General features: G+C 56.8%; 1 protein-coding gene across 1 annotated transcript in view; it reads left to right on the top strand.

The window, feature by feature from the left end:
* DNAH2 (dynein axonemal heavy chain 2) overlaps nt 1-13,889 on the top strand; it is a 93,408-nt gene that overhangs the window by 55,773 nt on the left and 23,746 nt on the right. Inside the window, exons 47-64 of the mRNA XM_049635364.1 lie at nt 2,401-2,553; nt 2,751-2,842; nt 3,123-3,321; nt 3,454-3,678; nt 4,913-5,017; nt 6,180-6,368; nt 6,468-6,553; nt 6,858-6,988; nt 7,135-7,284; nt 7,616-7,783; nt 7,985-8,145; nt 8,383-8,522; nt 10,107-10,239; nt 10,338-10,477; nt 12,031-12,241; nt 12,459-12,575; nt 12,747-12,888; nt 13,651-13,835. Coding sequence (XP_049491321.1) covers nt 2,401-2,553; nt 2,751-2,842; nt 3,123-3,321; nt 3,454-3,678; nt 4,913-5,017; nt 6,180-6,368; nt 6,468-6,553; nt 6,858-6,988; nt 7,135-7,284; nt 7,616-7,783; nt 7,985-8,145; nt 8,383-8,522; nt 10,107-10,239; nt 10,338-10,477; nt 12,031-12,241; nt 12,459-12,575; nt 12,747-12,888; nt 13,651-13,835 — 2,727 coding nt within the window. The remainder of the gene's footprint in view (nt 1-2,400; nt 2,554-2,750; nt 2,843-3,122; nt 3,322-3,453; nt 3,679-4,912; nt 5,018-6,179; nt 6,369-6,467; nt 6,554-6,857; nt 6,989-7,134; nt 7,285-7,615; nt 7,784-7,984; nt 8,146-8,382; nt 8,523-10,106; nt 10,240-10,337; nt 10,478-12,030; nt 12,242-12,458; nt 12,576-12,746; nt 12,889-13,650; nt 13,836-13,889) is intronic.

Raw genomic sequence — 13,889 nt, 5'->3', positions numbered from 1 at the left:
TCCTCAAGAGCTTTTCACGCACGGCCTGAGGCTGTTTCCACGGAGCCCGTTAGAGACCGGGCGAACCGTGCCGAGTTAGCCCCGTGTGCGCCGCACGCCCGGCTCCAGCAACAGTACCTGCCACGTGCCCCCAGGGGTCTAAACGTGCTGTCTCTCGGGGCGCCTGGCTGGCTCAGCCGGTCACCCTTGATCTTGGAGTCATGAACTCGGGGCCCACACTGGGCCTAGAACTTCCTTAAGCAAAGCAAAACAAAACCAAACAAAACATAAGGGGCGCCTGGGTGGCTCAGTCGGTTAAGCGTCCGACTTTGGCTCAGGTCATGATCTCACGGTTCGTGAGTTCGAGCCCCGCGTCGGGCTCTGGGCTGACGGCTCAGAGCCTGGAGCCTGCTTCAGATTCTGTGTCTCCCTCTCTCTTTGCCCCTCCCCTGCTCATGCTCGCGCTCTCTCTCTCTCTCTCTCAAAAATAAACATTAAAAAAACCTTTTTTTAAAAACACAAAAAAATAAACATGCTGTTTCTGCTATGAACTTGGTACATTTTCAATTTTGATTTTTAATTACAAGGAATAGTTAACTCTGGTTTACTTTCTAAAAATTGAAAATTTTCACATAGGGACGCCTGGGTGGCTCAGTCGGTTAAGCATCTGACTCTCGGTCTCGGCTCAAGTCATGATCTCGCGGTTTGTGGTTTTGAACCCCACGTCAAGCTACTCTGCTACGGGTAGCTCAGAGTCTGCCTGGGATTCTCTCTCTCTCCCTCTCTCTCTCTGCCCCTCCCCTACTCATGTGTGCTCTCTCTCAAGATAAAGAAACTTTTTTTAATGTTTATTTATTCTTGAGAGATAGAGACAGAGCATGAGCAGGGAGAGAGAGAGACACAGAACCTGAAGCAGGCTCCAGGCTCCGAGCTGTCAGCAGAGAGCCCAACGTGGAGCTCGAACACACGAACGGTGAGATCGTGACCTAAGCCAAAGTCGGACACTTAACCGACTAAGCCACCCAGGTGCCCCAAGGTAAATAAACTTAAAAAAAAATTTTTTTAAATGTTTTATTTATTTTTGAGACAGAGAGAGACAGAGCACGAGCAGGGGAGGGGCAGAGAGAGAGGGAGACACAGAATCCAAAGCAGACTCCAGGCTCTGAGCCGTCAGCACAGAGCCCGACGCGGGGCTTGAGCTCACAAACCGTGAGATCATGACCTGAGCTGAAGTCGGACGCTTAACTGACTGAGCCACCCAGGTGCCCCTTAAAAATAAAAAATAAAAATTGGGACGCCTGGGTGGCTCAGTTGGTTGAGCGTCCGACTTCAGCTCAGGTTGTGATCTCACAGCTCGTGAGTTTGAGCCCCGCATCGGGCTCTGAGCTGAGCCTGTTTCCGATTCTGCGTCTCCCTCTCCCTCTGCCCCTCCCCCGGCTCATACTCTCTCTCTCTCAAAAATAAATAAACATTAAAAAAATTTTTTTAAATAAATAAAAATAAATAAAAATAAAAATTTTCATATTAAGCTAGAGACCTTTTTGATCATCTCTGTCCTCCCAGTGCTGGTCTGCAACCCCCTTTAGATGAATAACTACTGTGGAATGTGTGCACATATCATTCCAGACCTTTCCAATACATATTGACATACAGGCCTGTAGGCAGTCGTAGAAAATGTGATATTTAAAAAACACATCAGGGGCACCTGGGTGGCTCATTCGGTTAAGCATCTGACTTCAGCTCAGGTCATGAGCTCACGGTTCGTGGGTTCGAGCCCCGCGTCGGGCTCTGGGCTGACCGCTTGGAGCCTGGAGCCCGCTTCCGATTCTGTGTCTCCCTCTCCCTCTCTGCCCCTCCCCCAGTTGTGCTCTGTCTCTCAAAAAAAATGTAAAAAAAAAAAATTTTTAATAAAAAATAAAAACCATATCATGTTATACACCTCATGTACGCATACAGCAATATGGGTTTGAGTTCTGTATCGGTATCCGTAGATTGATTTTATTGCTTTTAAGCCTTGCACGCTGTTCCACGGTAGAACATGGCATTTTCTTTTTTCATCCCTCTACTGGTGGACATTTAGGTCATCTCGTTTTTTTGCAATTTACAGACAAGTTGCCACGACGCCCCGGGCCCCGGGCCCTAGGGCACCTGTGGGCACTTCTTCAGGGCAGACGTGGTGTGGCCACGTCACTGCTGTGCCTTCGTGACACAGCAGCAGAGAGCGTCAGGGCAGCTGCCGACTTACCAGAACTTTCAGGTCCATCTGAACGCTTCAGGTTTAGGTATACCTACAACCACACGGTGTCTCCAAATAAAACCAGGAAGGGAGGAAAACTCTAAGCTCTTGCTGCGATTCGCCACAATAGATCCCCCTCCTTTTCTTACGGATGGAGACCGAGTCCCTTCTCCTGTTCCATCCAGGTGAACCCAGCCGACGGCGAAAACTACGTGACCATGGTAGAGCTGACCTTCGTGTTCAGCATGATCTGGTCCGTGTGCGCCTCCGTGGACGAGGAGGGACGCGAGAAGATCGACAGCTACCTCCGAGAGATTGAGGGCTCCTTTCCCAATAAGGCGAGGACGCTCGGACCCAGCCGTCCGACGTTTCCCGTTTTTCTAGCACCCACGAGGTTCCCTACGCCAGGCTCTGCTTGAGTTTCAGCCGTGCCAACCCGGCCCTCTTTCTTTCACCCAGCGGGCTGTGCAAACTCCCGGCCGGCGGGGGACAGCTGGAGAAGGCTTTGGTGGCCTCACACGTGTTCCCTCCTTAGGACACGGTGTACGAGTACTTTGTGGACCCCAAGATGCGAAGCTGGACGTCGTTTGAGGAAAAGCTCCCTAAGACTTGGCGTTACCCCCCAAAGTGAGAGCGGGGCCTGTGGGGGGCCGGGCTTGGGGCTGTGGTTGGTGGGAGATGTGGGCGGAGAGCCGGGGCCTCGAGGCAGATGTGCGCTGCAGAGGAGGGGGGCTGGCTCCCAGAGGAGGCGGCTCTGGAACGCCGGAAGCAGGACGCCCGGCCTCCGGGCCCCTCAGGAGGCAGGGTTGGTGACGTCTGAGGGAGATAAACGTCAGGAGGCGGGAGGAAGCGGGTGTCTGAAAGGAGGTGGCCGGGCCCCTTGGACAGGGTTCGCTTTCCTCCCCAGTTCCCCCTTCTACAAGATCATGGTGCCCACGGTTGACACTGTTCGCTACAACTACCTGGTGAGCGCCTTGGTGGCCAACCAGAATCCCACCCTGCTGGTGGGTCCCGTGGGGACCGGAAAGACGTCCATCGCCCAGAGCGTCCTGCAGTCCTTGCCTTCCAGCCAGTGGTCTGTGCTCACCGTCAACATGTCTGCACAGGTGCGTCGTGGGGCCCAGGCCCTCCCTGCCTTCCGCGCCCTCCCTCGGGATCCAAGTGCCCGACGACACTCCTCCCGAACCCCGAGTTTCTCCCGGGAGACCCGAGCATTCACCCCGTACCCCTTCCACCAGACCACGTCCAATAACGTGCAGAGCATCATCGAGAGCAGGGTGGAGAAGCGAACCAAGGGGGTCTATGTGCCGCTTGGGGGCAAAAGCATGGTCACCTTTATGGATGACCTAAACATGCCGGCGAAGGACGTGTTTGGGTCCCAGCCCCCCCTGGAGCTGATCCGTCTCTGGCTTGACTACGGCTTCTGGTACGATCGCTCGAAGCAGACCATCAAGTACATCCGAGTAAGCATCCGGGAGACGGGGAGACTCCTGCGATCCTATATTCCTCTCCACACGGGTGGGGCCGGCCGCCTCCGGCCCCAGACTCCCGGCTCCTCAGTTATCAGTCCCTGTTGCGAACTCTCCTCGGTGACTCTGCCCTGTGCTTTGTGGCCAAAGGGTCCCGTCCTCCACCTCCACGCCTTCCCCACGCTCACGTGACTCCCCTGCTGCCGTCCAGGGTGTCCCTGACTCGGGTCCCGCCTCCCCACGTCCCCCTACGGGGCACCCCCAGGCAGTCTGCACCCACAGGATTCTGAGCATCTTGTTTCTTTTTTCCAGATCCACGGGCAGCAGCCCTTCCATCCCTCCCACGGGGGGGGTGGGGGGAGTCCGTCTGTCTGGCACTCAGGGTCAGAAGCTCTCCTGACGGCTAGTGTATTCTTGTGTTTCTGGGAAAGAACACGCATGCACACACACATACACGCTGGAAAAAGAGGGGGAAAAAAAAACGAAGTCTAGAAAACATAGTAAAACTTTAAAAAAAATCTTTTTTAATGTTTATTTTTGAGACAGAGAGAGACAGAACGTGAGCAGGGGAGGGGCAGAGAGAGAGGGAGACCCAGAATCCGAACCAGGCTCCAGGCTCTGAGCTGTCAGCACAGAGCCTGACGTGGGGCTCGAACCCACGAACCGTGAGATCGTGACCCGAGCCGAAGTCAGACGCTTAACTGACTAAGCCACTCAGGTGCCCCATAGTCAAACGTTTTTTTTTTTTTTTTTTTAATTTTTTTTTTTTCAATGTTTTTTTTTTATTTATTTTTGGGACAGAGAGAGACAGAGCATGAACGGGGGAGGGGCAGAGAGAGAGGGAGACACAGAATCGGAAGCAAGCTCCAGGCTCTGAGCCGTCAGCCCAGAGCCTGACGCGGGGCTCGAACTCACGGACCGCGAGATCGTGACCTGGCTGAAGTCGGACGCTTAACCGACTGCGCCATCCAGGCGCCCCAAACGTTTTTTAAGTTACTTCCATTTTCTGATTTTGGTACATGGATTATAATGAAATTAAAACAAATACGTCACTTTAATAATTCCAAACAAACTGTCCCTAATCCCTTCCTTCCCTTCACCCTCCCTGTTCCCTTTCTGCTGTCCTGGCCCCTCTCCTCTCCCCTTACTGCCCTCATCCGGCTCCTCTGACACCCTCCATATTCCTGTGCCCTGTGTTGCCCCTTTCCTGCCTGTCTCTGCTCCCCAGGACATGTTCCTGATGGCTGCCATGGGCCCTCCCGGGGGCGGACGGACCATCATCTCCCCCAGACTGCAGAGCCGCTTCAACGTCATCAACATGACCTTCCCCACAGTGAGGGCGCGATGGGGGCCCGGGGAGGGGGGGCCGTAAGAGGCAAGCCATCCGTGTCCCAGAGAACCAGGAGGCAGATCCAGGAGGGGTGGGGGGGCCTCCGAGCGGAGGCGTGCACAGGGAGCAGTAACACGGTGGGGGGCTGCTATTTGTGGGAGCCCTTGCTTCTCCTGAGCCAGAAGAGTGTGGCTGGCCATCTCTGGCCTGTGCAGCCTTGTGGTCCTGGGGGAGGCGGACTCAGGGGCCCCAAAGACGCTAAGGAACGCCAGGGTTCGGGGAGGTGAGTGAGGCCTCCGGGGCACCCCGGAAGGCTCAGTCATCAAGATACATAACATTCGAATGCAACATTAAATAGTCAAAGCCAAAAATTCGTGGTGAACAAACACCCCAATGTTAAATAAATCCGAGACCGGTGGTTGCTGAGGGATCTCAGAGCCTGAGGCAAAAGGAAACTGCAACAATCCTGACCCCATCTTTATTTAAAATGTGCGTATTTATTCACCATGGATATTTTGCATTAATTTCAATTTTTCTTTCTTAATTTTTAAATGTTTGTTTACTTTTGAGAGAGAGGGGGAGAGGGGGAGAAGAGAGAGGGAGAGGGAGACTCCCAAGCAGGCTGTGTGCTGACAGCACGGAACCCGACGCGGGCCTCGATCCCACAAACTAGGAGATCGTGACCTGAGGCGAAACCAAGAGTCAGATGCTTAACCGACGGAGCCACCCGGGCGCCCCTGAATTTGACTTTTATTATTTTTTTAATTTAATTTTTTTTTAATTTTTTTTTAACGTTTATTTATTTTTGAGACAGAGAGAGACAGAGCATGAACAGGGGAGGGTCAGAGAGAGGGAGACACAGAATCGGAAACAGGCTCCAGGCTCTGAGCGGTCAGCACAGAGCCCGACGCGGGGCTCGAACTCACAGACCTCGAGATCGTGACCTGAGCCGAAGTCCGAGGCTTAACCGACTGAGCCACCCAGGCGCCCCTGAATCTGACTTTGAAGTACTGCATTCAGATGTTATGTCTCTTGATTTTGTGGGTTTTGCGCCCCTTTATGTTCGGCCCCCCGGGATGAGTACTTAACTCCCCTGGCCGGGGGCCGGGGCCCTTGGCGGCCAGGCCGGGAGCCTGCGGGAGTGAGCCTGAGGGCCTGTTCCCAGGAGTCCCAGATCATCCGGATATTCGGCACCATGATCAATCAGAAGCTTCAGGACTTCGAGGAAGAGGTGAAGCCCATCGGCAACGTGGTGACCGAGGCCACGCTGGACATGTACAACACGGTGGTGCAGCGCTTCCTGCCCACGCCCGCCAAGATCCACTACCTCTTCAACCTGCGGGACATCTCCAAGGTGAAGCTCCCTCGCCGGAACGGCTTTCTCGGCTTCCTCTCCACGCCTGGGACGGGGTCTCTTCCCTCCCGCCATCCCACCGCCCCGCCTCTCCCCCAGGTGTTCCAGGGCATGCTTCGGGCCAACAAGGACTTTCACGACACCAAGTCCAGCATCACACGACTCTGGATCCATGAGTGTTTCAGGTGCGACGCCCGTGCCACCACCGGCCCAGGGGGCCGCCCCTCCTCCGTATGCCCCGCCCCCACCAGCCCAGGGGGCCCCCTCCTCCGTATGCCCCGCCCCCACCCCACCCGCCCAGGGGGCCCCCCTCCTCCGTATGCCCCGCCCCCACCCCACCCGCCCAGGGGGCCCCCCTCCTCCTCCGTATGCCCCGCCCCCACCCCACCCGCCCAAGGGGCCCCCTCCTCAGTATGCCCCACCCCACCCGCCCAGGGGGCCCCCTCCTCCGTATGCCCCAGCCTCACCCCACTCACTCCCTCCCGACAGAGTCTTCTCTGACCGGCTGGTGGATGCTGCAGACCTGGAGGCCTTCGTGGGCATCATCAGCGACAAACTTGGCTCCTTCTTTGACCTCACGTTGCATAATCTTTGTCCCAACAAACGTCTTCCCGTCTTTGGTGAGCTGGCCCCCCCCCCCCCGCCCGCCGCGGGCTGCGGGTGTTGGGAGGCCCCCCGCCCGGGGGGAGGGCTGGGCCATGGGGTCCCTGGGGGAGCCTGGCCACGAGCGGGCCGTGGAGATCTGAGCCCCCTTCCCGCGGCCCAGGGGACTTCATGCGGGAGCCGAAGGTGTACGAGGACCTGACAGACCCGGCTGCGCTGAAGGCGGCCATGGAGACGGCCCTCAGGGAGTACAACCTGTCCCCCGCCATCGTCCCCATGCAGCTGGTACTCTTCCGGGAGGCTATCGAACACAGTGAGCACTTCCTCCGCCCGGCCCGGCCCGGCCCGGCCCGCGCCCTAGCTCCCGGCGTGGGCTCTTCCCGAGGCTGCTTTCCTTTCTGGCCCCAGGTGGCCAGTGGCGACGGTGGGGCTCTTCCTCGACGACGAGGCTGTGGTGTCGGGTAGACGGGGCTGCGCTCGCAGTGGACTCGCTGCCTGGGCCTCAGGCACCGGCCGCTCCCCCCCGCTTCGCGGTCCCCGTACTTCAGTTTCGGGCACCCCGGTCTCTAGGTCTCTCTAGCGTAGGGCCCGGTGGTCCCCCGGGGTGTCCCAGAGGCCTCACCGCCCTCGTCTCCCGCCCCCAGTCACACGGATCGTGCGGGTCATCGGACAGCCTCGGGGCAACATGCTGTTGGTGGGCATCGGGGGCAGCGGGCGCCAGAGTCTGGCCCGCTTGGCCTCTTCCATCTGTGAGTACGCCACCTTCCAGATCGAGGTCAGCAAACATTACCGGAGGCAGGCGTTCCGAGAAGGTAGGCGTGAAAGATCCCCTGGCGACCGGGGAGCGGAGAGGTGGAAGCCGGTAGCCAGCCGTGCCAGGCGCGCGGGGGGCGCGCTGGGCTCCGGTCGCAGGCTGGGGGCGGGTTCCCACCTCTCAGAGGGGGGGACAAGGGACGGGATGGTGAGTCTGAAGTCCGTCTGTCCCCCCTCCCTCCTGCCCTCTTCTGGCCCAGATATCAAGCGTCTATACCGCCAGGCGGGGGTAGAGCTCAAGCCCACGTCCTTCCTCTTCGTGGACACCCAGATTGCGGATGAGTCGTTCCTGGAGGACATCAACAACATCCTGAGCTCGGGCGAGGTCCCCAGTCTCTACAAGACTGACGAATTTGAAGAGGTTCGAACCCTTCCCTACCCTCCACCAGCTTGAAGAAGCGCAGATCCCAGAATGCGCTCCCTCGGGGCCCTCTGTCCGTCCCTCCCCCGCGTCGGGGGCGAGAGCCCGCTCCTCCTCCGTCACCCCCAAGTGGCTTTAAAAGCCGCACCCCGTCCCGTCCCCCCAGCCTCGGCCCCCACCCCTCCGACTCTGCCTCGGGAACCGTGGCTCCCCCAAGCGCGTGTGGCTTCCACGCAGATCCAGACGCTCATCTCGGAGCAGGCCAAGGCCGAGCAGGTGCCCCAGTCCTCCGACAGCCTCTTCGCCTACCTCATTGAGCGCGTGCGCAACAACCTGCACATCGTTCTCTGCCTCAGCCCCGTGGGCAACTCCTTCAGGTGAGTCCGGGGACAGCCTCTCCCTGCCTGTCTGTCCTGCCCCCCCCCCCACCTTCCCCCGCACCCTCTGGGGTCCTGAATAGCCCGCTCTCCCGCCCTGCCCGCCCTAGACCTCTGCTCCTTTCAGGTTATTCCTGCTGCTACATGGGAGTTGTCTGCTCCCTTGTGCTGTGACTGCATTGTTTCGTTGTCACTTTGTTTTGTTTTGTTTTAACATTAAAGAAAAAAAAATTTAATGTTTGTTTGTTTTTGAGAGAGACAAAGACAGGGCATGAGCGGGGGAGGGACAGAGAGCGAGGGAGACACAGAATCCAAAGCAGGCTCCAGGCTCTGAGCCGTCAGCACGGAGCCGGATGCGGGGCTTGAACCCACCAACCGTTGAGATCGTAACCTGAGCCAAAGTTGGACGCTCAACCAACTGAACCGCCCAGGCGCCCCTGTTTTAAATTTTTTAATCATGATTTTAAAAATGTAAAATTACATACAATTTACCATCATCACCGGTTTTCAGGTGTAGGGCACAGTGTCATTAAGCATATTCACATCAGTGTGTGACAGACTTCTAGAACTTTCTCATCTTGCAGAATTGAAACTCTACACCTGTTGAATAATCCCCCATTTCTCCACACACCACCCCCGCCCACTCCCCGCCCCGGTCTCTGACCACCACTGACCCCTTTCTGTTTCTGTGAGTGACTACTCTAGATACCTCCCGTAAGTGGAGTCATATGGTTTTTGTCTTTGTCTGTTTCGCTTGTTTCACTCAGCTCAGAGTTCTCAAGCTTCATCCATTCCTTCATCCAAGGAAGTCAGCACTTCCTTACTGTTTAAGGCTGAGTAATAGTTAAAGGCTGAGTAATAGTCCGTTATGTGTATATGCCATGGTCTGCTTACCCGTTCTTCGCGTGACCGGGTTTTAAGGGCATCAGAGAGGAGGAGGGAGACAGAATTGTACGGAGAGGCCATTGGGGCCACCCTTTTGTTTGGTTTTATATTAATGGTATTACCGTGCCAGGCACCGCGCTAAGCGTTTTACACGTGTCGCCTCCCTGAGTCAGCGAACAGCCCTGGTTGGTATTCCTGTTGTTCCCATTTTATTTATTTATTTTTAAAAAAATTTTTAACGTTTATTTATTTCTGAGACAGGGAGAGACAGAGCATGAACAGGGGAGGGTCAGAGAGAGGGAGACACAGAATCTGAAGCAGGCTCCAGGCTCTGAGCGGTCAGCACAGAGCCCGACGCGGGGCTCGAACTCACGGACCGCGAGATCGTGACCTGAGCCGAAGTCGGCCGCCCAACCGACTGAGCCACCCAGGCGCCCCGTTGTTCCCATTTTAGAGATGAGGAAAGTGATGTTCCCTTGCTCAAGATCCACAGCTGGGTGTGAACCAGGCCGTCTGTCCCTAAATGCTACACTGAGCCAGCTCTGAGGGGAGCCGGACCTGGACGGGTGGTGGGGGGGACACAGGAGCATGAGGAGGGGACACGTGGGTTTTTGGAAAGCGGCCGGACCCGTGAGGGAGCCAGGAGCTGGAGGCTGCCTCTCTGGATGGGACTGACCTCTTCTCGAAACCCATCACCAGGAACTGGATCCGCCAGTACCCGGCCCTGGTGAACTGCACCACCATCAACTGGTTCTCCGAGTGGCCCCACGAGGCCCTGCTGGAGGTGGCCGAGAAGTACCTCCAAGGAGTGGACCTGGGCACAGAGGACAATGTGAGGCCCTCCCCACACGCCCAGCCCCGACCTCCCTCCCATGTCCCTTCTCTGTGTGCCTTCACTGTCCGTCTTGTATCCTTTTCCGTGGGCCTCAGATCCACAGGAAGGTGGCCAAGATCTTTGTCACCATGCACTGGTCCGTGGGGCAGTACTCCCAGAAGATGTTGCTGGAGCTGCGGAGATACAACTATGTCACACCCACCAACTACCTGGAGCTCGTGTCGGGATATAAGAAGTATGGAGAAGAGTGGGGGAGGGCGGGGAGGGCCAGGGAGCTTGGTAGCTTTCGAGGGCGATGGGCCGAATGATGTAATGGGAAATATCCAGGAGCCGCCCCCCCCCCCCCCCCCCCCCCCGCCGGGGCTGGCTCCACGACCCAGGTGCTGACCCTGGAAGGCAGGGATGTGGGGTGGGGGTCTCCTCCTGTGCAGGGAGTTAACAAAAGAGAGACGGGGTTCCCTGGGTGCAGGGCCATTTCCAGAGCCCTCTGGCCTCGGCTCTTCCCTACACCCTCTCTGTCCTTATTTCTGGAACGATGTGTCTTTTTCGAACCTCAGTACAATGGGGACATCGCCGTATATACCAACGATATGTGTATCAGCCCTGAATGTTTTCTAGACTTTCTATCCCCCTCAAGAATTATATATTCATTTGTTAAGTCATATCGAGTATCTTTTTACGTACCCAGCACAATAATAGCTTGCTTTGAAAGATGTAAAAGAAATGTAAAAAAAAGGCTCCCCTTATTTATTAGATTCAGTGTTTTGATCAAGGTGAAGGACAAGCCATTTGTGAAAAGAACGGTCATCCTCATTCATTCGTTCATTCGTTCGTTCATTCCTTCCACACGTATTTTTGAGCATCTGCCACGTGGCACTCACTGTTCTAGGCACTTGCAGCGGTTGGCAAAGTCAAGTCCTGGCCTTCCCTTGGCGCCCAGGCTTCCAGCCTGTTTACTGTTTGCCCAGACATTATGCTAAGCCTTTGATGCACATTTCCTCGCTCGGTCCAGAAAATAATCCTGCACAGATGCTATTTTTTTTTTTTTTTGGTCTGTATAACGTTCAAAACTTTTTGAGTAAGCTGCTAACATTTAAAATGGGAGGCTTAGAAAAATCCGGGTTTCCAGGTTTTCTTTAAAAATGAGACATTTCGGGGCACCTGGGTGGTTCCGCTGGTTGAGGGTGCGACTCTTGATTTCGGCTCAAGTCACGATCTCATGGTTCAAGAGATGGAGCCCTGAGTCGGGCTCTGTGCTGACAGCATGGAGCCTGCTTGGGATTCATTCTCTCTCTCTCTCTCTCTCTCTCTCTCTCTCTCTCTCCCCCCCCCCCCATCCCCTGCTGGTACACGCGCGCTGTCTCTCTCTCTCTCAAAATAAATTAAAAAAAAAAAATCATGCACTGTGGCAATACGGAGCCCACATTCCTTCCCACGTGGGGAAACCAGGGTGGAGATGGGTGAGAGGTGGTCACCCCCTTGGGACAGGCTTGTGTCGTCTGGTTCACTGCAGCCTCCTGCTTGCTGCGCACGGGGTTGGGGGGGGGCAGTGGGAGAGCCTCAAGTAGGGACACGGCGATGACAACAGTGTCTACCAAGCTGCTTTGACAGTGGTGCATGGAATAAATCAGAGGGATGAGGGTCTGGAAGCAGGAAAGCCAGCTGGGAAGCTGTTAGCAGGGATTCAGGCAGGAAATGCTAAAAACCTGACTGTGGTGGCGGTGGTAACAGGCGGGAAAGGGGGGGTGCCCAGCCTCCCCAGGCACCTTACCCTACTCTGCGCCCCAGGTTGCTGGGAGAGAAGCGGCAGGAGCTGCTGGGCCAGGCCAACAAGCTGCGGACGGGATTGTTTAAGATCGACGAGACCAGGGAGAAGGTGGAGGTGATGTCCCTGGAGCTGGAGGAGGCCAAGAAGAAGGTGGCTGAGTTCCAGAAGCAGTGTGAGGAGTACCTGGTCATCATTGTGCAGCAGAAGCGGGAAGCAGATGAGCAGCAGAAGGTGGGGGGGGGCGGTGTCCCTGTGGCCTGGTTCTGCCCCCCACGCACCCCACCACTAGTGACCAGGGGGCAGGGGCTGCCCCGGGCACCGTCAGCGACCGTGTCAGGGCCCCTCGCATCTTCTTTAACCTTATCTCTGATCACTGTCGCTCCCCTGACGCTGGCCCCCTACTCTCGCCCAGGGCGAAGACAAAACCCCGCCCCCTGTGCCTCCCTAGGCCGTGACAGCCAATAGTGAGAAGATCGCAATCGAGGAAGTCAAGTGCCAGGCACTGGCCGACAATGCCCAGAAGGATCTAGAAGAGGCGTTGCCAGCCCTGGAAGAAGCCATGCGGGTACGAAGGCCCAGGGAAGGGAATGGGACCAGCCTTCTGTGTCCTTGAAGTCCCTGGGGACGTGGGAGGAAGAGGGCGTCTCGGTGGGGCCCCCCCCCCCCCCCCCGTCAAGCTCCTGTCCCGCCCCCTGAGTTGCACGGCCCTGCTCCCTGAGCGAGTCCCTTTGCCCAGGCTCTGGAGTCTCTGAACAAGAAGGACATAGGAGAGATCAAGTCTTACGGACGGCCCCCCGCCCAAGTGGAGATGGTCATGCAGGCAGTCATGATTCTTCGAGGCAACGAGCCCACCTGGGCGGAGGCCAAGAGGCAGCTAGGTAAGCTAGAGACCCAAGGCGCACTCAGCGCCAGTTCGCCCCGTGCCTCTTAATCGTCTGCCGTGCGCCAGGAGCTCGGAGAGGCGGAGACGAACGAGGCATCGCACCGACGCTCCAGGGCAGGTGGAGCCTCGTACGAACGGGGAGACGTAAAGATCAGTCAAGATTCTTTGGCTGTAAGGAACAGAAAACAGCTCCCCTTCATTTAATAAAAAAAAAAAAAAAAAAAAATGAAAAAATAATAAAATAAAATTGAAGATATGGGACCATATCCCAGAATCCAAAGAAAGGCAGGAATACCTCTGGGGCCCTCAAAAGCATGAGAGTCAGAAAATGCAAAACAAGGGTCTTTGTGTTTCGTTCTCGTGGTTTTCGCGGCTTTGAGCTCCCTTGGCAGAATAAAGTCTGCGGGGCCGTAGTTCAGCGACCCCTGCCCTGAGGAGAATGTGCAAAGAGTGGGGAAGTAACGATGTGTGTGTGTTGGGGCAGGGACTTTGGCCCAGGGCGTCAGAGGTAGGTGGCTGGTGGGAGATGGGGCTGGGAAGACTGTAGGGCGTCCTGGGGGCTTGGAGGTTCTGGGGGGGGAGGTGAGGGCCGCGGGAGGAAGTGGGGATGAGGTCAGTGCTCTGGGCTGGGGAGCCAAGCCCGGGGGTGGGGGTGGGGGTGGGGGTGGGGGCAGGAACTGCGCCCAAGCAGTGGAGGCGAGGCCTGGAGGAGGAGGGTCAGGCCCTCTGGCTGAGGCCCCCGGTTTCCATCCCACAGGGGAGCAGAACTTCATCAAGTCACTGATCCACTTTGATAAAGACAATATCTCAGACAAGGTTCTGAAGAAGATCGGGGCCTACTGCGCCCAGCCCGACTTCCAGCCCGACATCATCGGCCGGGTCTCGCTGGCGGCCAAGTCCCTGTGCATGTGGGTGCGGGCCATGGAGGTGAGCGGGGCGCCGGCGGGAAGCGGGGCGGGGGCCCCGGGCTGGGGTGGGGGGGAAGCCCCGGGCGGA

This window comes from Panthera uncia, chromosome E1 (genome assembly GCF_023721935.1).
Source record: "Panthera uncia isolate 11264 chromosome E1, Puncia_PCG_1.0, whole genome shotgun sequence".
NCBI lineage: Eukaryota > Metazoa > Chordata > Mammalia > Carnivora > Felidae > Panthera > Panthera uncia.
Note: the sequence above shows the minus strand (reverse complement) of the source record. Positions and strands in the feature narration are given on the sequence as shown.